Source organism: Battus philenor, unplaced genomic scaffold, assembly GCF_028537555.1.
Source record: "Battus philenor isolate CCGP_79_NKW_IND1 unplaced genomic scaffold, ilBatPhil1.0.hap1 SCAF_17, whole genome shotgun sequence".
NCBI lineage: Eukaryota > Metazoa > Arthropoda > Insecta > Lepidoptera > Papilionidae > Battus > Battus philenor.
In genome coordinates, this window is record NW_027181679.1 from 3303201 (window position 1) to 3327650 (window position 24450).

The 24450-nt window shown below is 33.3% G+C and overlaps 2 protein-coding genes across 2 annotated transcripts; both read right to left on the reverse strand.

The window, feature by feature from the left end:
• Positions 1 to 4365: 4365 nt before the first annotated feature.
• Positions 4366 to 7084, reverse strand: LOC137920024 (bilin-binding protein-like). Its single transcript, XM_068763255.1, has 4 exons — positions 6974 to 7084; positions 6033 to 6240; positions 5515 to 5616; positions 4366 to 4544 (listed from the first exon to the last, which is right to left on the reverse strand). Exons 1-4 carry the CDS (start codon positions 7082 to 7084, stop codon positions 4366 to 4368), a joined length of 600 nt encoding a protein of 199 aa, XP_068619356.1.
• A 6881-nt stretch (positions 7085 to 13965) lies between these two features.
• On the reverse strand, positions 13966 to 17916 carry LOC137919970 (bilin-binding protein-like). Its single transcript, XM_068763204.1, has 4 exons — positions 17778 to 17916; positions 16021 to 16234; positions 15014 to 15115; positions 13966 to 14209 (listed from the first exon to the last, which is right to left on the reverse strand). The coding sequence occupies exons 1-4, from the start codon at positions 17883 to 17885 to the stop codon at positions 14031 to 14033; spliced, it is 603 nt and encodes a 200-aa protein (XP_068619305.1). The 5' UTR covers positions 17886 to 17916; the 3' UTR covers positions 13966 to 14030.
• Positions 17917 to 24450: the final 6534 nt, after the last annotated feature.

Below are 24450 nucleotides of genomic sequence, written 5' to 3' on the forward strand. Positions count from 1 at the left end.
ATAAATAAATTACGAGAATCAAGATTATGAAATAATACCTATAAAATTCATAATTAATTTGTGCAAAAATAAGTCATTGTAAAAATACTCTACCGCCTGTATTTTAAGCTGATAGTAATCTGATATATACGTGTGAAACAAGTGTAAGGCTGACAAGGCTGAATATTAAGGTACCTCGACTACCAGGAGGTCAAAATACTATAGTGCTTAATTAGTTATTAAAAAAGTACATTAATTCGCGGTAATAAATGTTTTGGAGAGGCCTGTGTCTTGCAGTGAGAGTCTATTAGATGAAAAGAAGCATAAATATTTGCAGAGGACTATACTATGGATCGCATGATCATTTCTAGATGATCATTTCTAGACAAACGAATGTAACTGATATAATCGTAGCTTAGCGGATTGGGAAGTTAAAGTGGCAGTAGAAATGGCCACATATCGCCCGGAACTAATATCCGCCAGAGCCTTAAGGTTATGTGGTGGATAAACGAACTTGTCAAAGTTCTCAGAAAACGCTGGATTTTAACAGCTTCCAATCACTCATATTCAAAAAGAGGGGAAAAGGTCTATGTCCACTAGTATAGTTTTTTTTTTTTTTTAAGAATATCAATCATAAAAATAAGCTGTGCAAATTATTATTTATTGGAGTAAGCTGAATATAAAGCGCTTCGATCGTTATTTTTAGCCTATGTTCATCTTTACCCTAATACTTTGTGAAGGTTATAATAAAAAATGAAGAGTAACTGTAAAAATATAATGGCATTAACTGCTCAACTGACAGATTGCTTTGGTTTTAAATTTCGCGCGTCTGGCAGGTGCTTCTGTATTTATCGAACAAAGAATTATTTTGTTCATATTTTATCAATAAATAAAGTCTAAAATACTTTACATTTATTTATTTTCTTCTATTGAAATGCGACAGGTCAATCATTTCTGCAGATATTATGAAACAAAATTAGCCAAATATATTTGACGATTTGTTTTTATTTATATATATACTAGTTCTTTTATACAAATAAGTAAAAACTAGTTCTTTTATAAAAATAAGTAAATAACTTATCCGTAATAAAAAATGTAGTGTTGCATTTCATGGTCAAATTTTATCTCATTATCTCGCAATTTAATCATGAACCCTGACTTGTTTAAAAATTAATAAATTTATAATTTTGTCAACACTATGGCAATTACCAACACAAGCTTACATAAAAGAAAAAGAATAACAACACTTTCGATTTACCTCATTCATTTATAGTACGCACGTAGCTTCGACGTTTTTTTTTATGTTAAAGAAAAATAAAGCTTTAATTAATTACAATGCAAAAATATCTATAACGAACATGTGAATGTAGGTAAAATATATTCAGTAGCATAATTCTATGAGATGAACATAAAGGATTGTACTTAAAAATTCCAAATTACATTACATACAAAATAAATAATTTGGTTATAAATATAAGTAGAAAAAACCTTATTGTTTCTTGGGAAATGATTATACTTAAAGATATCTACTAAGGTACTATGACATCATGAACTAAATTCCTAGAAATGAATTTATAGTGAATTTATATCCGGTAGAGTTAAGAGCGTATCCACTATTTAATGAATGTCACCGACGTAACGTGAAGTCGATGGTCACTGGAGATAGGTTCTCAAGCAGCGACCACGAGACGGCAGACGTGAGTAAGCCCACACTAGGAGGACATGGTTAAGATTCTAGGAACTCATCTTAGATATCTTTGGAGGATGCATTTACTTTTAGTGGGTTCCTCTGAACTGAAAAGAAGAAGGTGGTATAGAGTGTGGTATAGCAGGGAAATCTCTCTATAACCTACTGAAGGATTAAAGCCTGTCAGGAGTAATCTTCAGTTTTTTAGAGAGGGCATTGGTAGGATTATTAGTCAATATCAGTCTGGTTGGTAAACTTGAACACCAAGGGAATTAAAGGTGGTCTCCACAGAACCATACCTGGCCTCTCTCTTTACAACACGATCAACCCAACAATGGTGAATCTCTATGATAAATCTGAGCAGTTACAGAATTATTATATCGAGCTTTTCTGTAAAGACCAAAGGTATTATTATACTATATATTCTATTTCGTAAAATTATATATATGAGCTTAAAAGCTCATATATATAATTTTACGAAATAGAATAAATTACTTTATTCATTTTTGTTTCCATTCAAGAACAAATAAATTAAAAATTTATCGATTTACGAATACTCGAAATGTCTGTGACGACAGTTTTATAGTCTTGGCTTCATAATAACGTAAAACTTTGCAGATATCATATTAAAAATAATGCAAAAAAAAATGATCAACGTATTAATCGTTTTGTTTTCTTTACAATATAATCAGTAATAGTCTAGTCGTTTAAAACTGTAACGAAATATGTGGAAGGACATTATTTTAATCATAGTTGATAATATATGTATGCCAATTTATTTTATACATATAATAATATTTATAACAATAGCAATACAATATATATTTATTTAATGGAATCAGGCGTTACATGCGGAAGTCCATCCTAAGTCTCTTGACTCTGTGTTTGGCACTAATTGGTGTAACATAACTCCTGAAGATGCCCCGTGGAGGGGTGAAACACGTGTTGAGTGATTTGACGGTGGCAGTTGTGTAGTTCGCATTGTTTGCCGCATGCACATTTGTCAGCGTGCTGGCCGGCGGTGCACTTTGTTGCACGACTACCACTGCATGTGTAGAAGTGGCTAAATATTGGTCCTTTTCTTACAATATATATTTATATAAACTATTTATAAACTAAGTTTGTTATACCTTTCTCCAGGTTTCCTAAAATTAGTAAATCTTTTGTTGAGAAACTATTTAAGATATTAATATGTCGACGTTTCAGTCCATAGATGCCTCTTGCAAGGCATAGACCTCCTTCTAAGATATCTGTGGGAGGAGATTCCATAATCGCCACGCTTGACAGGCGGGTTGGCGATCGCAGTGTGGTATTATAGTACGCAGAGGACGCTGCTGCCCATTATATGGAAACTTTTTATAAGCAGTGGCAATCTTATATAATTAATGCACAAAATGTGAGTTACATGTAAGACTATCCCGGGAATCGAATCTGCGAACTACGAGAGCAAGACTCAAACTTCTACCGCTAAGCTACCTCTGCTCACTTCTTTACTTCTATGTCACGTCTCTAAATCACTATGTAATAAATTAAAAAAAATCATTAAACAAAAACCTGTAAATAAATTCATTCATATTTTTAGTATTAAGTGTTTTAAGTGATAACATACTTATAAATGAATTACTCTACAAGAATATTGTAAGAGTGATCACAAAAAAACCCCATTACTTTGTTTAAGGCTGTTCTATAATATATATTTATATATATCTTCTAATATATAAAATTTCCATGTCACAATGTTAGTTACCGTACTCCTCCGAAACGGCTTGAACGATTTTTAGCAAATTTTATATGCGTATCCAGTAGGTCTGAGAATCGGCTACTATCTATTTTTCATACACCTAAGTGATAAGCACCCTTAAATTTTTTTAAATTTTTTGATGAAATTTTTTGTTTTCATTTTTTATAATGTGGCATTAAAAATACATACAACCATAAATTTTCACCCCTCTACGATCAACCCTTTAATTTTTTTTGCAAAACAACGTTTACGGGATCAGCTAGTATATATATAAAAAGTTCTTCTCTTATCAGGAGGCACTTTGGACTGTAGTAACTTTAAATTGACTGATAAGATGTACTGAAAATTTTAAAGCACCAAATCTTTGATTTTTGTACCATCATCACTTGGCCATCATCGGTTTTAAATGATATTGATGATGATTCATACACTATTTATTATACTATTATTTTCTTTTTTTATTATTATAAAATACTATTAACTATTATTATTTTATAAAATACTATTTTGTTCTATTGGAATGCGACTGATCAATAATTTATGACACTATAAATTTTATAGGGACAGGCAGTAAACATTGATTTATTTTTATTATATAGTAGTTTGAATTTAGAAAATGCTTTTCCTTACTATGTTTTAGTAAAGTTTTTTATTACTTCTGAAGCCATTGCCACATCCATGGCTATGTGATTATCATCATCTTCGTATCAGCCTTTTAAGCTTACTGCAAGGCATAGGCCTTACCCAAAGACCGGCACGATTATTGGTCTCGCGGTGCAAATCTTCGGTCTTCCTAGTGGAGACCTTACAAGCTATATCTACCGGATCGTAGTATGCAACACAAAATAAAAGAATGAAATTATTATAGAAAATTTATTAAAATCAACACACTTGCATCATCGTTTAATACGTAGCATTTTAAGCAAATCTGTTAATTTTAAATATATTAGATTAATTATTACAATTGACGGAAATTAGTGATGAGGCCTACGAATGGAGCGATGCAGGTTTCAGGTGAATAGTCGTTTGTGACGTATTTGGAGGCATCAAGCACTGGGCACACGTTCAGATAATTGTCGACCGCCGCCCTCGCGTATGGTTCCAATACAAGATTCCTTGACAATATCCAAGAGTATACTGTAACAAAATATCAAATCACGTTTTATCATCATCGTTTCAGCGATAGAACGTCCCCAGCTGGATATGATATGACATTTAGAAGGGCATCTGTTCACCTTGTAGAGGAAAGTCCTACGCTCTTGCTTGTCCATGGTCTCCACTTTAGAACCTTAAGGCTTCAGCGGCCAATCACACGCAATATGTACCTTCCTACTACCACTGCTTATCAATAAAAAGAGCTATTTCGATTGCTTTCATTTTTCTTTTAATTTGATCTCGTGGAGAAATCGCGAGCATATCTCTTTCCATTTAGTGTCTACTCGTTATTAAATATATTAATAATAATAACCTTTATTAGCTACAAAAAGATATAAATAAGAAACAGTTACAATTGTTAAAGATTAATAAAATGTAATTAAATCAATAATACTGCAAATATGAATAATTTAATTAGTTATATTGTCTTTCTGATGTAGAGAGAGAATTGAAAAATTGCTAAAAAAAAAATGTTTAATCAAAACTTTTCTGTACCCATCCAAATACATAAAGTGTAAATAAACCAACTGTACTTAGCGGTCGTTTGACGTATTACGAAGGTAATCATTGTTTATCGTCAAAACAATAAATAAATCGAACACTCCACAATATATATCAAATTAGTATCTGTTGTCGGAAGGTGCTGAAAGCAAGTCGCTACCAAACATTCTTGATGGAAATTTTGGGGGCAAGCATGTCTAACGATGAATGCCCTACGCATGGAATAATGATGACCATGGTGATTGAACTGGAACAGCCTATTGACAGTACGAAGACTGTATACCTAATCATCAACTTCAAATCGGCGGTAGGATGTTTACTGCTATACAAGGGTCTTTTTACAAAAACAGCCCGACAATTAAACGTCTTCAATGAACAGATTGATAACGTGTCCATCTATTCTTATTAGTATTATATATGAATATAAGACGGTCAAAATCAAAATAATTACCTTCATGCTTGTTAGTGTACGGGAAATATTTACAAGAGTATCCAATGGCATAGGAGGTGTAGTCGGTGTCCAGGATGGTGAGGAAAAAGTTCTTTGACACTCCTTAAAATAAAACGTCAATTAAATTTAATTTATATACATGTCGTCGTAAATCATTTGTGATTACCGTTAATTATAAAAAAAAAAACAAGTATAAAGTAAGACATGTCCAAGGGTAGCCCTTGAAATTTTAAAAAAATACATTCAACGTGAATGTAAAACTCAAAAACAAGAAATATATAAGATAACAATAAAGCAAGTTTTTCAAAATCATTTTAACGAAACTTGTTTTCACTTATAGCCCACTTTAAAAATATATCACTTTGCAAATTCGTTCGTAAGAATTAAAAAAAATGTTTTAATTACTGTTGAGATAGTTTCAAAAAACCAATTTAACAGTTCTACAATTTTTTTGTAAGTTATGTGATCAATATGAATAAATGAACCTAAAATAAAAGGAAACTAAATGTAAAACGTACCATTATAAGTGTAAGTGTACATTATTACTCCTGGAGCATATTGAGCGATGTCGCCTTCGGTGTAAAGCTTCACTCCATCAATCACTTGACTGTTCTTAACGCGGCCGGTGCTTCCATATACCAGGTAATCAGCCACCGTGCACTTGCCTTTCAGTCCACCCTCATGAGGACTGGGGTACCGAGCTGTTTCATACCATCTTCCTTGGAACTGAGAAGAAAAATAATACAAATTAAATTCCAAATTTTATCAATTTACTTTAAGCGCCATCTATTGACAGTTAGAAGTTTTTACTACGACGTAAAAATTTGTTATAATAATGCCATTTATGTTATATGATGTGTATGTTAAGATGGCGGTAGCTTTAAATGACACTGCCTCTTTTTTAGAATTACAATTTCAGTATTGAAATGAAATAACTGCAATATTACGATTTTATAATTAATGTTTGTATTAGATTCGTAGTAAAAAAAGTTTTTTTTTTTTTAATTTGTAGATCCCTTCTTCTGAATATATACAGTGTGTTCTGTTGCAAAAAGAAATATAAAATGCCATTAAATCATTACGAATCAATTTTTTTAAAAAGAAAACTAATGCGCAGGCATTTTTTAAGAAATTTGAGACCGTAACAATATCTTCACATAGACTTTTCGCAGTCCAAATTATAATCAAATGTTACAATACGAAGTCATTTCGTTATTACACATAAACTTTATGATTAGCGATGATGATTTTTTGAAAAAATAATGCCTAAAATTAGTCGATCCTATAAACTACTGTAGCAGTATTACTGACCAGTACCATGTACGCTTAATTTTAATTGAAAACATAAACCCTCTCTCAATTTAAATTATCTTAGACCATTTTATAACAAATGGCTTCTTCTGCGTCTATTGCACTGTAAAATTGATAAATACTTTAACATATACATATGCATACTTACCGCGGCGAAGTCAAAGTTGTCTACAGGTTTAACAGCCGGGCAAGGTCCATCATATGTTACATAGGAAGCAGACGCCGCTGCGATAAGAGCGAAGAAAATAAAACGATGCATGTTAGATGTAAAGAAATTGATTGTACTGTACACCGAGAAGGTTGTAGAAGATTATGATATGCATTGAAAAATTTTCGCTCAATATATACTAAGTATCGAAGGCCGAAAAGGCTTTAAAAAATAATGAGTTCGAAAATAAAAAAAGTAGATTTTCAATAAACGAATTCAGTCTAGTACTCTACAGTTTAAGATACATTATTGCTGTTTACATAACATAGCGGGTTTTGTTAATTTTTTTCTATCTTTATTACGTTGAATGTTTTTACTAAAACTTATTGAAATACATAATTTAAAAAAGTGTTTTGTTACGTAATTGTTCACTTATAATGTAGATTAGTGGTTGCTAGATTTTTTTCTTCGCGATAACTTTTAAAATTTAACCAGTTCCGGTGGATTCCTTGCACATTTTTACATATAGATAGAGTCGGTAGTAGAGTAGAGTAGTAGAGTTTTAGAGTAGAGTAGAGATAGGTAGAGTCAAGCCAACATTTTATTTCTTCACCTTCCAAGCAGATATTTCAAAAACAACAGCTTACAAATTGTTAACCCTCATTTTTTTGGTCATGCCACATCTCACTGATACTAAGTTTAGGCAGAATGTATTTCCTAATCTTTAATCTAGTAATTTAAGACTACTGTATATTAAAGAGTAGCAGGTGATTTATCTTTCATTCAATATAACAAATGGTGATAGGTATCATGGTCGTTTTAGTTCATAGACGCCCACTGAGTGTCTTAAGTCTCCTCTGAAGATATCTTTGGAAGGTTATAACATAATCGCCACGCTTAGCGAGCGCGTTGGAGATCGCATTTGTATTATGATACACACAGGACACTGCTGCCCATCATCTGCAAACTTGATTGTGCGCAATGATAATCCCATGTAATTGTAAGTCGGGAATCGAACCCGCGACCAGTTCTCTACCGCAAGGCAACTGCTCATGATAGATATATAAAGCTGCTACTTTTCTGCGGACGAGATTTATAACTGTATTTATTTGGTTGTATAAAAAAGTGCTTTGGTAAGGTGTTTGAAAAAATTATGTATAATTATTTTTTATTTATATTACTATTTGTTACTTATACATCAAAAAATAAATAAAATATACATTAGAATTAATTAAGTCATGTATTTACAAATTTTTCATTGCAATTCTTGTTGGCAGAGTTTATTGTTCCATTCTGATCATCGACATTTCAGCAATGAAACGTCCATTGCTAAGGCTTCACTTCATAAGGCTCTTACATAGTTTTCCAATAGGACCGGTATGAAGTGGCCTGTATCTAGGCCTGTATCGTCTTGCCATGACTTTGAAAAAGTTTTATAACAGATCGTTTTTGCACATTGTAGGTGCACGTCCTCCACTGCGCTTGCCGGCACGTTTGCTTGTTTTGTTTTAGTTGTTGGTATTGTAAGTATTTTTTTCTTTAATTTCAACCCTTTTTTTGCCCTCTCTAACTCATTCTATATATATCTGTCTTACGCAATCTTTTTTATTATCAACAATTCGTTTTAGTTAAATTGAGTTTTTTAAATACCGATTATCCAGAATCCAGGTCACAGCTCGGTATAGAAAATTTAGAAGGACGAGACCTGATTATTCTGCGGTAGTTCCAGATCTTTGAGTTTTTCAACCGAGGATCTGGTCAAGACGCAACGTCTCCGAATCTTTTCGCTCTAAATACCTATAACCTAAAAATTAGACCGGTCATATTGAAAATTAATGCCTATGTCCAACAGGAGATGTCCTGTGGCAAAAGTTATGATGAAGCTTTAAGTTATTATCCTTCATGTTTTATACTTTTTTTAAAGAAAATCGGTAAATACTAAATTCAAAATATTTGTTCATTCATGATATTTCACTCTAATTTGTAATTAGAACTTATATATTTATTTGCTTTCGAAAATAAATTTTACAAACACAATTCATTATTAAAATAGATTGATGATATCTTTATAAAAAGAGGATTCGCATTCAAATACTGTAATAAAACACATATTAGTATTAATATGATTCCAACTGTATGATTTTATATTGAAAATCAATTTTTAGCGTATAAACAAAATTAAGTATAACTTAGTTTTTAACTCCGGCTTTTAAGAGCCGGTAGATGCATGAATAGGTCACCCACTAGATGAAACGAAAGTTCACGGTAGTCGCTGGATACGAGCATCGCAAGATAGGTAGATAGAAGAGGCCTATTCCTTGCAATAGACGTCTATCAAGTAAGAGAAGGATCAATATTTAGCCACTTCCGCACATGCAATGGTAGTCGTGCAACAAAGTGCACTGCCCGCCAGCCCGCTGTTAAAGACTCTGTGACTCTATGTTTGGCACTAATCGGTGTAACATAACTTCTGAAGATGCCCCGTGGAGGGGTGAAACACGTGTTGAGTGATTTAACGGTGGCAGTTGTGTAATTCGCATTGTTTGCCGCATACGCATTACCCATACGACTACCATTGCATGTGCGGAAGTGGTTAAATATTGGTCCTTTTCTTACTTAGGATGGACTTTCGCAAGGTAACGCCTGATCCCATTAAAGACGTCTATCAACTAACATTAATGAATGAAATTAATGATTTAGCAATCTGTTTTAACCTGGGTCGCTAACACGAAACGTATCACTATATGCCAAGACAAGCGATGCCTTTCAGTGCGCTTCCATCGGCTGCAAAGCAGAAGAAAAAGATTCCGAATTTTATAAACGGTTTTTGTTACTATATTACCATTACGCTATTTATTATTTTTACCACTGATCGATATCTGTATGGCATGTACCACACATTAATTGACAAAAAAAATTAGCTTATTTATATATGATGAATAAATAGCAATACATTCACACCTTGGACTGGACCTTTACTTGGAATCAATCAAACCAATCATCCTGTATATAAAAATTAATGTCAGTGTGCGTCAGAGTTACATCAATTAGTTCCCCCACTGAATAACATGCACGGGTTCCCGACATCTAAATACGTTTTAAAACCGCACTAAGCGTTTTCATATTACTTTTAAAGTTCAAACGGCAGAAATATGGAAAAATCTACAAGCATCGTTGTTTCCAAGTAAATATCACTTAGAAGTCTTCAATTCAAGATCATCCTAGACCTCGTCGTCACTTAACATCAGGGTACACAAAGGATAAATAGTTTCTCTATAGTCGATAAAAAATAGGTAAATTATTTAAAGTTGTTAAGCCATTGTATAGTATACCTGCTAACTTACTTGTACACATATAGTTCATTAGTGACGAAGTAGCATAAGCAAAAACGAAAAGATTTCCTCCCTTATTCTCTATGCTTTGAGCTTTTGACATATATAATATATAACATTTTTTTCATCCTTTATAGGCAAAGGACATGACCTCTGTCTTGCCTGATGTTAAGTGATGACGAAGTTTAAGATAGTACATTTTCGCGTAGAAGACACCTATTCACTCTTATCTTCAAGCCTCCTAATTTATAATTGGCTGGAATGTTGTTCCACTACATAGCTGTTCGGATTAAAAAATATTGAGGCAAATTAAAAGTCTATAACTTCCGGCATTACAAAATCTGACATTACAATGAATGTTTTATAAATTGATTAAAAATTATATAAATTCTTTTTCAATTATTATCGAATAACCGATGATCATAAGAAATGTTTAAAATACACAAAAGGGGGAATGACCCCTAAGCTATTCGACTGCATTTCAGGAAAGCATCGAATTATACCGTTGCCCAAGAACTTCACAAATTCAAATTCATTAAATATATTTCTTCTTTAAAGTTTTAGGTGATGTATTAAGAATTAAAAAATGTTGCATTACAAATGAAAACAATAATTTAAATTTTTCTCTTGAACACTATCAGAGAGAGATAAAACCATAATATCAATAGACAATCAACAACCAAACCTTTTCAATGTCATTGATATGTAAGATATTAACATCCTGTATAAACCTAAAGCAAAAAACCTTAGGTTTTTTTTATAATTGAATCGCTCTGGATCTACTGGACCCCCTGTTTGAGGGGTCCGCCAGTACGGATTAGTTGGAGACTGTTTTTCATGTTTTGAAATACCAAAGGTCTTGGCCCCGATTCTCATACATGATCATCATCATCATGTCTGGTAGCCGCTTCTACGCATCCCAAGAACTCTTCCTCCTTTGTTCTATCTTACGGCATCCTCACTTATCACTTTGGGCTCAACATCACTTTCATTTCTTGCTGTTTCAGAAAAAACTTTGTACTCGTATACTTGCTTTTGTTTCAGTAAAATGTTGTATAAACTATATTCTTCTCAATTGTTTCTTCATTACCGAGGCTCGTGTTCTCCTTGAAACGTCTAGACGGAATTGATCACAAGTTATTTTTCATGTTACCCTATCCACTGTTTTCCTTATAGCAGCAGTTTTAGGTTCATATATATATACGTATGTCTAATTGAAGTTTAAACCTTTCATCATCATCAAACATTTCAGTCATGAAACATACACTGGGTATAGGTCACACCTATATATTTCTAATGGAACCAGTTGGAAGCGGCATTGATCTAGCACCTTCCGATGAGTTTTACAAGGTCATATGTTCATGAAGGTGGAAGTCAACAACCTTAAGGCACCAGCGGCTATGTGTTCTACGCGCTATGTGGCCTACCTGCTGTTACTTCAACCTGCCAATGTGATGGGATTTATCAGTCAACTTAGTTCGCCTAGGGATATCTTCATTTGCTAAAAATCAGAAGATCTAATCTATTGTATTTTAGAGCACCTCACTGTGTACACCTGCTGCAAGTACAATGAAAGTAACTTGCATAAGATACACCCAAAAATGTAGTATATTTTGTAAAGGCAACCTTAATAGATATTTTATTCTTCTTCTTTTCAGCCAATGGACGCCCACTGCAAGGCATAGGCCTTCCCCAAAGATCGCCACAATGACCAGTCTTGCGCTGTCCGCGTCCAGCGAGTTCCCATAATCTTAACTATGTCGTCGGCCCACTTAGTGGGGAGCCTACTATATGAATGGGGGGGGGGGGTGTTATGTACGTTGTTCGATCAAGAAAAAGTACCAGTGAACACGTGTGCAGCAACTATGGCAAAAATTCATAAGCTGGACTACAAACTGCTATCTTGGTTTAACCTTGGTTAAAGCTGAAAAATTACTCGGATAGAAAGAGGTTAGAGTCAAATAAAGGCTTTGAAAAACGCTATTATTTGGAAGGATTAAAAAAATTAAAAAAACTCTAGTAAATGTATCGATCTAGAATGAGTTTATATTGCCAAAATGAAACATTTATTTATGTTTACCACTGCACGTGCGGAAGTGGCTAAATATTGGTCCTTTTCTTACTTAGGATGGACTTCCGCAAGGTAACGCCTGATTCCGTTAAATACATTTATTTATAAAAAAAATCGATTTTAATTTATCGTATTTCGTTGAACATTAATTCAATGCAAATTTACAGGGTTTGTTAAGAACCAATTATGAAAATTTACGACGAGTGTACATTTTAAATAAATTACATGTTATAGATAATTTAACGTAAATGTGTGATATATTTTAAAGGTGCTGTCAGACCACTTTAACCAATTGCTCGCGGATTCGTTCCTGGTCAAGATAAACATTGGATTGACGTCCGCAACCGGTTCCGTTCGAAGAAAAAATCCAATTAATTTAATTGTTTTTGTATTTAATTGAATTATGTATTAAAAATTTACACTAGGATACGGATAGTAGTCTTTTTTTAGAAAAAAAATAGTTAATTTTGATACTTTACTCATAAATTTGTCTGACAATATGCGTCATTCGATATCAGGCCATACGCGTGTATGTACGTATTTGTATAAATTTGTATATGTGTTATAAGTAACCTATTTTTAACAATTACGTTCAGCGATATTAACATTTATACATGATCAAAACTTGATAGAATTTAATTTATATTTAATGATAATTATTATTCTATTAAATATATTCTCGTTCAATATTCTTGGTTGCCGCGAGATGGCGCTTGTCGATTTTCTAAAATGATTAATGAAATATTATTGTTTATGATCGTCGGTAGTACATCAAGAGCAAGCAATTTTAAACTGTATATTTAAGGTGATTCGATATAATGTAGCGTACTTTATTTAGGGCAGATATGACCCGTAAACACCCGGAGAGTTCGGACACATGTGTCCATAGGCAGTTGACAGGTTAATGCCCAGTATTCTCTACTCTAGCAGTCTCTAGTCTCTGTAGTGGTCTCTTACTACAGACTTCCTTAGCAGTCATAGTCGCTCAGCGTGCGTATCTCAGGGCTACAATCTAAACTAAGAGATCGGGAATAAGTATAAATAACATCAGTAGAATGAAAAGAAAGAGAAAAATAAAGTAAAGAAGAGAGAAGAAAGAAAAAGAAAGTAAAAGTTATAGACCAGCGGATTGGCATGCTATGGTAACAGAAGATAGGTCATATAGAGCACAAAACAGAAAGCAGCTGGAACCGTAAAGTTCTGGAGTGGAGACCAGCAAGTGTAGCCCAGAATGTTCACCACAAGGTAGACAGATGAGTTTTTTAAGGTAGACGGGAGATACAGAACTCAGTCCGTTTATCAGAATGTTTAGTGGAAGCCTATGTGCTAGACATGCGACTCTCGTTCGACGGAAAGATAGATTTTTATGATGAAAATGGAAAAAAGAGGTCGAAGAATTAATTTTGTTTCTTGAAAATTTCAAAGAGTTTTGTAAAGTATTAATACTTCTTCCTTGCGACAATATTTACAGAAAACTAATAAGCAATCTGAGTAATATATTTTAACTAAAACAATAATGTAATATAAGAAAAAAAAATTGCCATGAATGAATAAAAACAATAAGTTTTATTTCAATTATTTATTAATTCAATTATTTCGATACAATTTCATTTGGTCCAGTAAAGATCATAATTTTGGTTGAGACTTGTTGAGTTTAAAACTTGAGGAAGTGCGTGATGACTCTATTAACGGATGCGCTGCAAGCCTCCTCTGATTGGTCGTTATCAACCAATTTGTTGCTGTCGATGGCCTGTGAGTTCTTCAAGAAGTCTTCAACGGACTGCTTGGCGGGGCCATCAAGAGACTTGTTTCTAGAGAAGATCCATGCGAAAACTGTAACAAAATCATATGATAGTTTGAGCGTGATTTTAATTTTCGTGATCTACTTTTTTACGCACAGTTGCTGACACTGACCCAGGTCTATGCTCGGTATTTCTCTACGATATTCGTACTAAAGTAAATGGCTTAACCCATTGGATCGACAAGTTGGAGTGGTAGTAGCCATTATCGAAGGCTCAAGTGGCCTTCTAGAGTTGAAAACAAATGGTGGACAAATTACATTGTCAAAAGACGCTAGCTGCAGCCCTCTTATAACCCGTTCTGCTAGAAATAAATAGGGAAGGTTTGAGTCCAGCAAAGATCATGCTAGGGAAGAAATGATAATAATGGTGATATTATTGTGATTTGCTATTACTAACACGTGGCGCAAAAGTAATGACATAGTGTGAAAGTACCTTAATTTTTACAAAGTGACATTTATAGTGAGACGGAGTATAGCTATATATCTACTTTTATAACAATTCAAATACTAAGAAAGGGACTAATATATAGCTACTTCGGCTATGCAGCAGTAGTCGTGCAATAAAGTTCACCGCACTCCAGCCCGCTGATAAATGCGCGTGCAGTAAACAATGCGCAACACAACTACCACTGTTAATCTACTCTACGTGTGTTTCACCCCTCCTCGGGGCATCCTCAGGAGATGTTAGACCGCCGACTCCTACAGAAGTAGCTATATATTAGTCCCTTTCACAGTTAAGATGGACTTCCGCGAGGTAACTCTTGAATCAATTAGAAATTGAAACACTGTATATCGTATTGTATCAGCTATAAGTAAAATTGATCTGAAATTTTTACCTCGATGTTGGTTGGAATCCGGCAAGTTTTTGCACTTATAGGTGATAGAGTAGTTATTGTAGTCCGTAGTCAAAACATTCATGTCGTTGCTTCTGGATACACCTGTGAGAAATTACTTTTCGTGTCATTCAACATTTTATTTTACGAAATGTCCCATAAATCAACGCCAACTCCCGCTAACCTCAATAAGTCATTGTTACGTGTTCTTAGAGTGAGTGCTATTCAAATATTAAATGAATTTAATGTACCTTTTGGTGTTGATTTAATAACTAAGAATCCAATCCTTTATTGTAACATTTAATGTTATAAGAAATAAACAGGAAACCTATGGTATATCATCATAACAACCGATTGATGCCAAAGACATTGATCTGCCCCAAAGATCGCTACGAAGACCGGTCTTGCGCTGCCCGCATCCAGTGACTTCCTGCGGCTTCCAGCAACTTCCAGCGACCTTAACTATGTTGTAGGACCACCTAGGAGGCGGTCTACTTACGACGCGTCTACCTGCTTGTGGTCAACACGAGAAACAACTAACAATTCTACGAATGGCGACGGTATGGTAATCACGTGAAGCAAACAATAATAAAACCATGGCATTTAACTGAGTCAGGCCTGTTGATTAGTTCATAGTACATTAGAAAGCCGTGTTCATATTAACCAATTATAATAAGTCAGAGAGTACGAACGGAATTTTAAAATTCGAAGTGTCTCAACTATAGAAAGATATAATTCAAGGCAAATAATATCAAGCGCACAGGTTGGACAGACGACCTAGTTGAGGTCGTATTAAAAATATATTGGGAAGCGCTATGACCAGTAGTGGACATCATATGGCTAAAATAATAATGATACCTTTAATACATAAAATGGACCTGTTTTATAAATTTTTGGCAACATAAATATACTTTGGGAATGCACGGAACAATTGTCCTATAAATGTAACTTACAACTTTTTTAACTTAGTATAACTGGTTTTAACACAAGAACAGAAGTTAATGGCGTACCTCCAAAGCTATACGTGGTCATTATTTTGCCTGGTTCTGGTTGAGAAACTTCAGCTCTGATCGATGATCTGACGCCATCGATGACGTGGGAGTTCTTCAAAGTTCCTTTATTAGAATTACCATCAATTCTGTATTGCTGTCTTGTACACTTGCCTCTGGTATACTCTTCGTCAACGTTGGGGTACCTTGCTATTTCGTACCAAGTGCCTTGATACTAAACAAAACATTTAACGGTTGTATTATTTAACATTCAAAATATTAATTAATTTTCTCTTATTATTAAAGCTGGTATTTTTTATGCTAAATTATTGATCGAATTGAAGGATATGACGTAAGAACGTTTGAATAAATCCTCCTTAATTTCCAATAATTGCATTAAAAAGTTATTATTCATATATTAAGACAATAAAAATATAGCGGATTAAGTGCCAATTTAAATTCCAAAATTATTTACCCAGCATAAAATACATTGCATCTTTCATTGAACAAAACGTTAGTGGATATACTAGTTTATAGGTATATTAGGAAAGTAAATGTTTCAAACCTGAGAAGAACTAGCAAAAGAAACCTGCCCAGAGTACATATTTATGTAAAAGATTAAGAATTACAAATTTAATTGAAATTGAAATGAACACATAATTGCCAAGATGTAGTGTCTTTATGACGTCATTGACCATGTAACCATTAGCACTGTGAAATTCTTTTACATTTCTTTTAAATATAGCAATAAATATTTTTTATGATCCTACTGTAAAGGCATATACATTATTCATAGAGAGTTTTAACTTGAAGATGTCGTTTCTTACGTATATGAAATTTATTATTGATTCTGGTATTTACCTTATGTAACATACTTTCTAGGAAAATTGTTAACGTTTTCGTGGATATTCCATACATTTTTATACAGGTGTTGGGGAATAATAACCTTTATTGTATATTTTACATGCATTTCATCGCCAACTATCTATCTGTGTTTATCTTTAAAATATCAAATATTTTTTGACACATTTATATTTTTATGTAAAGGAGAAGAAAGATTGAAGAATCGATAGCATTTATTTTATTACCTATTTTGTCAGTTTGAAAGATAAGAGATTTTACAACACTAATACTTTTTCAAATTTAAAAAAAAATTAATAATCAATCATAATTTAATAAATATGTGTCTAGTACACAATCTGTGTTATACGAAATTATTATAATGCATTTTTGACTTTATAAGCAAATTATTGATTTTACCTTTATTTACAGGAATTAAAGAAAGTTGAGATTCTATAAATTGTCAGACACAGATCATAAACATTAGTACATTTTTATTAATAATAAGTCTATTGAGTTTGAGGGATAATTCCTTTCTCATACACCCGAAGAAAACCTCTAAATTTTTAAAAATTTACATGGAATATAATTACATTTTGGATTTATTGATCCCAAAGGTTTGTATTCGAAAATTAATACTTTGGAATCTCAAATATAAACGTAACTAGATATAAAATTAGAACATCATTATCGTCATCAATTCTGCCATTAATATCACTGATGGTAATGAAAGACCTCCTTCATAGATTTTCAAAAAGACGACCTTAACATGGTCATCTTTTCGAAATTCCATGAAGGATGCCCTGGGTTGAGCTGGCTGATCTGTGGTCTAAACCTTAAATAGATTAGGGCTAATATACTCTTTACTTAACAAATTAAATGCTGTTTCTTATTTGAATTGAATTCAAAACCTAAAACTTAATAAGCTATTTACTTACAGCAGATAAATCGAAATTTTCCATTGCCGGCACATCTGGACAAGGTCCATCATAGGTGACTTCTGCCTTCGCGAATGCCAAGACAGCCACAAACAAATACAGGAGCATTTTTTAAATTAAATATTCGGTATACTTAGAAATCAAAAATATATCTAACTAGTAATATCAACCGATGCATCTCTTTTATACAAATGACAGAGATCAAAGGCCGAAAACTACCACGTTTTATCATATTATCACAGTCTATACACATTGTAACTATCTGTCTATAATGTTTTAACATAATTAAAATCATATGACATTCTATGAACCAAACAAATTAATTGCCTCATGACTTATCTGTACACGCATTTTGAAATTAAAACGATCTTTTATTTTTACGTTTACAACTTTAAAAAAAAAACTTAAATATAGGTAATTAATATTTTAATAGGTTTATAAATTTTTCCAAAGGTCACTAATTAATTTTAATATGCTGTAATTTCGAATGGTAGGAAACACATTACTTAATATTAAAACCTGAAATTATTCACAAATATATATACATGAATATAAGCTCTTAGCGAGCAATGGTAACCCAGCGGCAAAGGCCTGAAGTTGCTATCATAGACCACTGGTTCCATCCCACGGATACAATCTTATATAAATCACACTTTGTGCTATAATTATTTAGGATTGCCATTGCTCGCAAAAGAGTTTTTGGAGGAGGGGCAGCAAAGTTCTCTGCGTACAATAACACCGCACTGCAATCGCCAACCCGCCTACAAGCGTGGCGATTTTTTTATAATTGCTCCCGTTATAGGCGGCCGCTCGTACATTCCCTTATCTTGGGTAAGCAGAGACAATTTTTCAAATAATTTATCAATTTCCATTATTTTATTTCTTTACTCTTCTTTCGGCCTTCTCAATTTCTCTCACTCGTTCCTCTTCATTCCATTGCTTGTCATTACATTACCATACATACATAGGCTCTTTTCTTTCACCTTTTCTTCTTGGACTTATTTTTAGAAATTTTAACTTTTGAATTTTATTTATCTAAATTATCTTTTATTATTGTAACTTATAGATACCTAAGGGCAGAAACGATATATAAGCAGGTAATATGCATATATATAAGCTTAATAATTTCTTATAGGCTAGTAATAATATACTACAGTCACCATTTCAGCGCAAGGAGGTCCACTATTGGACATGGACCTCCTCCATAGATTGCCTATAACACCGTTTAGAATCTGCCTGCATTCAGCGTTTACTGACCATCTTTACAAGGTCATCTGTTCACTTTCTTGATGACCCTTAAGCCCCAACCAACTCTTGGACAAGGTTTCGTTCTGTGTTTTAATAATTACTATTTTAGTTGTTATTAAAAAATAGCAACATCATTTATATAATTGACTGCCAGCACGGCCATTCCGACTTCTTATCCATCTTTCTACATTTTCTTTTAAAAAAATCATTGAATAGGTTTAATATGGCTTGTAAAACAAAATTACAGCTATTTCACTCAAGATACAGCGACGTGACTATATTTCTAATACTAGTGTCAAAATATTTCCATAGACGGCGCTATGTAAAGAAACTATAAATGTCTGCAGGACGATGTTAAGATCGCATCTTCTTATATGTTGGTTTCCAGCATGCCGAATCAATGGAATTCACACCGCACCCCCTGCAGACACTCGCAACACTGCAAGCGCAAACCACTCAGCATCATCAGCAACCACTACACCTGCAACACTTTATAAAGGTCATCGCGTTTTACATAACAAAACAAAACATCACCTACCACGCCACAACACCCGTTTTTAGTGAGCTCCCTAACCACGAACAGCGTGGGTGAACCGTAGTTGGATCCGGATCCCTCTTCGGCTCGCCTGTGGTCCACGCTGCCGTCCTAACCATCAAGCATACTCCAGCAACACACCCCGTCAAAAGTCGCGAAGCGCCTTAACAACGTGCGAGCGTCCCCGTGCAACTGGTAGGCGCCTCCCCAGCTTTTAGTTTCTAGTTTAAATCTAGTTCACGGACCCTTCCGCTCCGTGAACTCAGTACCGATGAAGCTGTAAAAGCCTTAGGGCTAACAGGATTAACAATAGACAATAGAGATCAATGGAAAAGCCCTGAGTCCGATGAGGCTGTAAAAGCCAAAACGGCTAACAGCGTGCAGTAACAATCGAATATAGCCAAGAGTCAATGGAATAAATGTTTTTCTCAACAACAACAGATTAAATCTTACAACGTTATGGATTGTGTACTGTCCAACACATATCTATCTGACATATAGTCCTGAATGCCAGTTTCAACGTTGCAAGAAGCACGACGGGTTATCCTCGGATTATCCGAAAATCCATAAATCAAAAACAAAATAGTCCTTTAACGATCATAAATGATATCATATTTCAAAGTCGTAAGCGAAGGTAAATAGCAACAAAAATTTCAAAAGTTATCCACTCGTTCAAAACAATCTTTTTATCTTGTTGTTAAACGACATGATAAAATGAATATTCAAATAAAATAAATATTCCATTTTTTTACTTATTTATATATGATTGTCTAAGTGATTTGCCACCCAATTAATATTATATAACACACCCTATCCAAAAGTCAATAGTTTAGGATATATATATATATAAATATATATTTATATGTGTGTGTGTGTGTATATGTATGTATGTATATTAACTCCTATTTATTTGTGTCACGACATAACTGGACAATGACTATGACCTATTTCTACTAGTATCTACAACATATATACGTATTAGTCTTTTCGATAATGCCGATTAGAAAATTACACTATTTTTAAAACATTTGAATTGTCGTAACGTTTATATATGCCCTTTAACTCAAACCAATTCAAATATTATTAATTGCTATAGTAACAGCATACCGAAGGGATCTTATTTATGTGAAAGTTCGGAAGGAAACAATGTACACTATATCATAACAGCCAAAGAGTATTTTTAAATTGTTGACACAACAGAATTTAAGTTTCCAAATTCAAAATCAATTTTTTATACATTCATAAACATATACACACAACTATTACGTATACTTTAAAGAAAAACCGATGAATTTTAATAACAACTAACCTTGCTTTAACATTAAAACTTTTTTTCATTTATTATTTACTTCTTTTTGGTGAAAGAAAAACAAAAACTTTATTAAACTATTGAAATCCGCTAATCGACAGAATCATAATTTACTTGTCCAAAAACGTAAAGTGGTTTAATTAATTTAAAGCTCAAAAACACAACAAGCGAAACCTACAGAGAGCTTAATAAGGCTTATCGATTTACAAATAAGCAGCCCAATTGCATATATGTATTAACCAAACGGTAAACAGTTTGATTAACTACGCTATTTATTTAGACGCGCGATTTACTCGTTTTTTTTTCTTCTTAGTTGTTTCCTCTTGACGGACGATCTTGAAATGTCAGTCTTGTCAATCAATTTTCTTCAGGCTTTTCAGTTTTATAAAGCCGTGCACACAATTCACACTTTTGTAACTTCGTAAGTCAAATGTGTGAGTGCCCAAACTCTAGTCTACCTTTTACCTTCTACATTGTCGACTCTTTTAAGGTAATCCAGATTTTTTGAACTCCTGCTTGCAAAATGGTCGAAGTACTTGAGGATTCTACGTTAGCATACTGTGGATAGTGGTGTATTTTTTTGAACTCTGTGACAAAAGACGAATTAATCTGATCTCCTATCTGAAAGATTTGACGCATTTGACGTCAAAACCACATTACGGATGCGTCCACCCTTCGCATTGTATGAGACTAGAATATTTACGTTCACCACGAGTACCGAAATATGGAGAAGATTAGTTTCACTATGGTTTTTCTTTGGATCTTCTTGCTTCTCCAACCTTTTCGCTATAGTTTTAATCAATTGCACTATTCTCATCACTTTAGCAGCACAATCTCTAGAATCACAGATTCGAGGTCTTGCAGCTAATATCTCCCCATCAACATTCCGACTCGGTTAGTTATTAAAGCAGTAATTGATATCGATAGTCGCTAAAACAAGTGATACCACACTAGCACTGGCATTAGCAAAGTAATATAAAAAGGCACACAAAAAGTACCTTATACCAAAAAATAACAGATACAATAATAAAACTAATGTAGCATTAAATATTATCGCAATACTTTTCCACTCACAATGATGATGATCTGAACATCGGGTCAAAATTCTAATCCTATAATTTAATTGAGGCGTTATTCCTATGGGAATACAGTAATAATCACAACATAGTGATTAGAGGCAGAATTAGAAACCATATTGATGTTTGAAGTAGCAATAAGAAGGTTACTCGCAAAAAATGTGGTCGCTGGAATCTTGTTATTCAGAAGCGGTAACCACAGATCAGCATGCGCAGGATGCTGGAAAAGATGGACGGATGACCATGTAAAAGTCGTCGGAAGACATTGAAAGAAGATTCCAGTAAGTTGCTTTCAGAGTCCTGTATTTCAAAACTGACGACTGAAATAATGGTATTTATCCGAGAAGATAAAATCATTACAAATTTTCAAATTCCAATTCAATTTTTTTATTCGTTATTTACATTTGCTTTTGAATCGTCTATTATAGAATAACTCATAGTATTATATATATTATTATTCTACTTCAATTTATTAACATTCTTTTTAATTCATCTAATCGTTTAGTTCAACAAAATCGTATCCGGATAATCATATACGGTTAAGCAGACATTTTGATTTTTTTTACAATTTGCATTTAATTTAATCTGTATTTAATAAGTTAAATTTTCGTACTTTCCATTTTTAACGGTTCCTTTTTTAAAATTTTTGGATAATATTCAAAATAACACTTGCTAACATTTACTAAGTCACGTGCACCAACGCTCCAAACCGAAAGTAAATTGTCATCGATTACAAAATATGCAGGAAGTTAACTGCAACTTTTGTAGGCAACCGAAAGACCTTATTTAATGTCAACCAGTTGGCAGGCAATTGTTTACTGTTTTGAAAAAAGAGATATATAACCAATTAAACAAACATACATTACGTTAGGAAATAAATTGCATTTGTATTTTCTATAAAAATTCAGAACATATTTATTCAAAGTTTATTTAAATTTAACTATGGTATATAGAAATTTTTGGACAGTCCTAACATCAATTTTAACCAGAGTGTCTGGCCTCAAAGATTCTAAAGAGACCGACGTAGGAGCGCATCTGATGATGGCAAGGTCAGGTCTGTACGAAATGCATAGCTACCTTCCAGCCAAACCCTTTTATTTTTTGCTAAGTGGCTAAAAATGTGTGTGGTCTGTGTGAGACGTTATCACGAAGAAAGGCCACACACATTCTGTTAATCTATTCCTCCAATTTTCCAACTTCTTACTTTAATTCCAAGAGTTATTGGCAGCAGCTCGAATCGAAGGTTCTGCTCAGCGATACTTTCCAAACCCACCATACAAAGAACATCACCTTATTGCGAGCTAGCAGGAGTTATGCCACAATCTATGAAGCCTGATCAAAACCACCACGACATACTTCGAATGTTTTAATCGCACGTGATCCACTTTTCATCGCCTGTTATCACTTCAAAAATAGTTCGGTGGTTTTAGTATGTCTCATTAAAGATGAAGAAGAATAAGTAAGGTTTATTATGGTTTCTTCAGTAAGTTCGTGTGATACTCAAATATTGTATTTTTTTTTTGTATAAGATTAAAACTGTAAGTAGAGAAGTAAAAAGTAGTGTAGTTAATTTCAAATTTTTTAGCTACATTGTAATTACCGATAAGCCGAACTTCAACCTCTTTTTAAAATATTGATCACAAAACATCGTCACTTTTACCCATAGCAGGGTGATAAAATTCACAGATTGAAAATGCTTAAATCAACTTTTACTCATACTAATACTACGTTAGGTCCATAAACGTCGAAAATTTATTTTCCAAAATTGCGTTGCGTGTTTTTTTTTACCAATATTTTAATTAGTATTGTACTTATTATGACAGAAATAAAAACAAATGTGAAATGACTGCTCTTATATTATAATTTTTGTAATTTTTCTGTTCCTAAAAATGTATCGGGGAACTTGTAAAAATGAGATTAATGAAATCTATAAACTCATTCTTAAGTTATTACGGGTCCAGAAGAAATAGGGCCTAATTTGCGTATAGGATTATTGGTATCGGTGAAACAGCTTTAGGGGGGTGAATTTATATGTCAAAAATTTGAATGATACAACCTATCCAAAATGAATGGTTCCAGAAATCGAATCACTACATGTTGTTTTTACTGTCAGATTTTTGCTGATAATATATTCACGCCTTTAAGATTGTTAGTGTAATAAACATATTTACAAAGTTATAGCTTAACGCACGAGTACAAATGCAGAAGTATGCATTTTACTACGCTATCTTGGTACAAAGAGTTAATTAATGTTTTGATATAAGATAACCTTTCACGGCCTTACTCTAATCAAAGAGTTGTACAAGGTATTAAACAAAATGATTTAGCTAACGAATGCAATATCTGTGAAATAATATAATTAGTTAATAGAAGATAGTAACTTTGTTGCGACATCTAAAGGCTAAAGTGTAATGATTAATTTATCTTCTATTTCTTCGCTGATCCTTAGTTCCAACATCGTTTATTACTCGCAATATGTCTTTGCAAAAACAAGTCAGGGCTTTG

Excerpts from the sequence above, each read along its gene's own strand:
- LOC137920024 (XM_068763255.1), bottom strand. The coding sequence starts at position 7,084 with ATGCATCGTTTTATTTTCTTCGCTCTTATCGCAGCGGCGTCTGCTTCC. Across the intron at positions 6,241-6,973 it reads ACAACTTTGACTTCGCCGCG|TTCCAAGGAAGATGGTATGA; the intron begins GTAAGTATGCAT and ends TTTTCTTCTCAG. Across the intron at positions 4,545-5,514 it reads GTACACTAACAAGCATGAAG|TATACTCTTGGATATTGTCA; the intron begins GTAATTATTTTG and ends ATTTTGTTACAG.
- LOC137919970 (XM_068763204.1), bottom strand. The coding sequence starts at position 17,885 with ATGCTCCTGTATTTGTTTGTGGCTGTCTTGGCATTCGCGAAGGCAGAA. Across the intron at positions 15,116-16,020 it reads GACCACGTATAGCTTTGGAG|GTGTATCCAGAAGCAACGAC; the intron begins GTACGCCATTAA and ends AATTTCTCACAG. Across the intron at positions 14,210-15,013 it reads GGATTCCAACCAACATCGAG|TTTTCGCATGGATCTTCTCT; the intron begins GTAAAAATTTCA and ends ATTTTGTTACAG.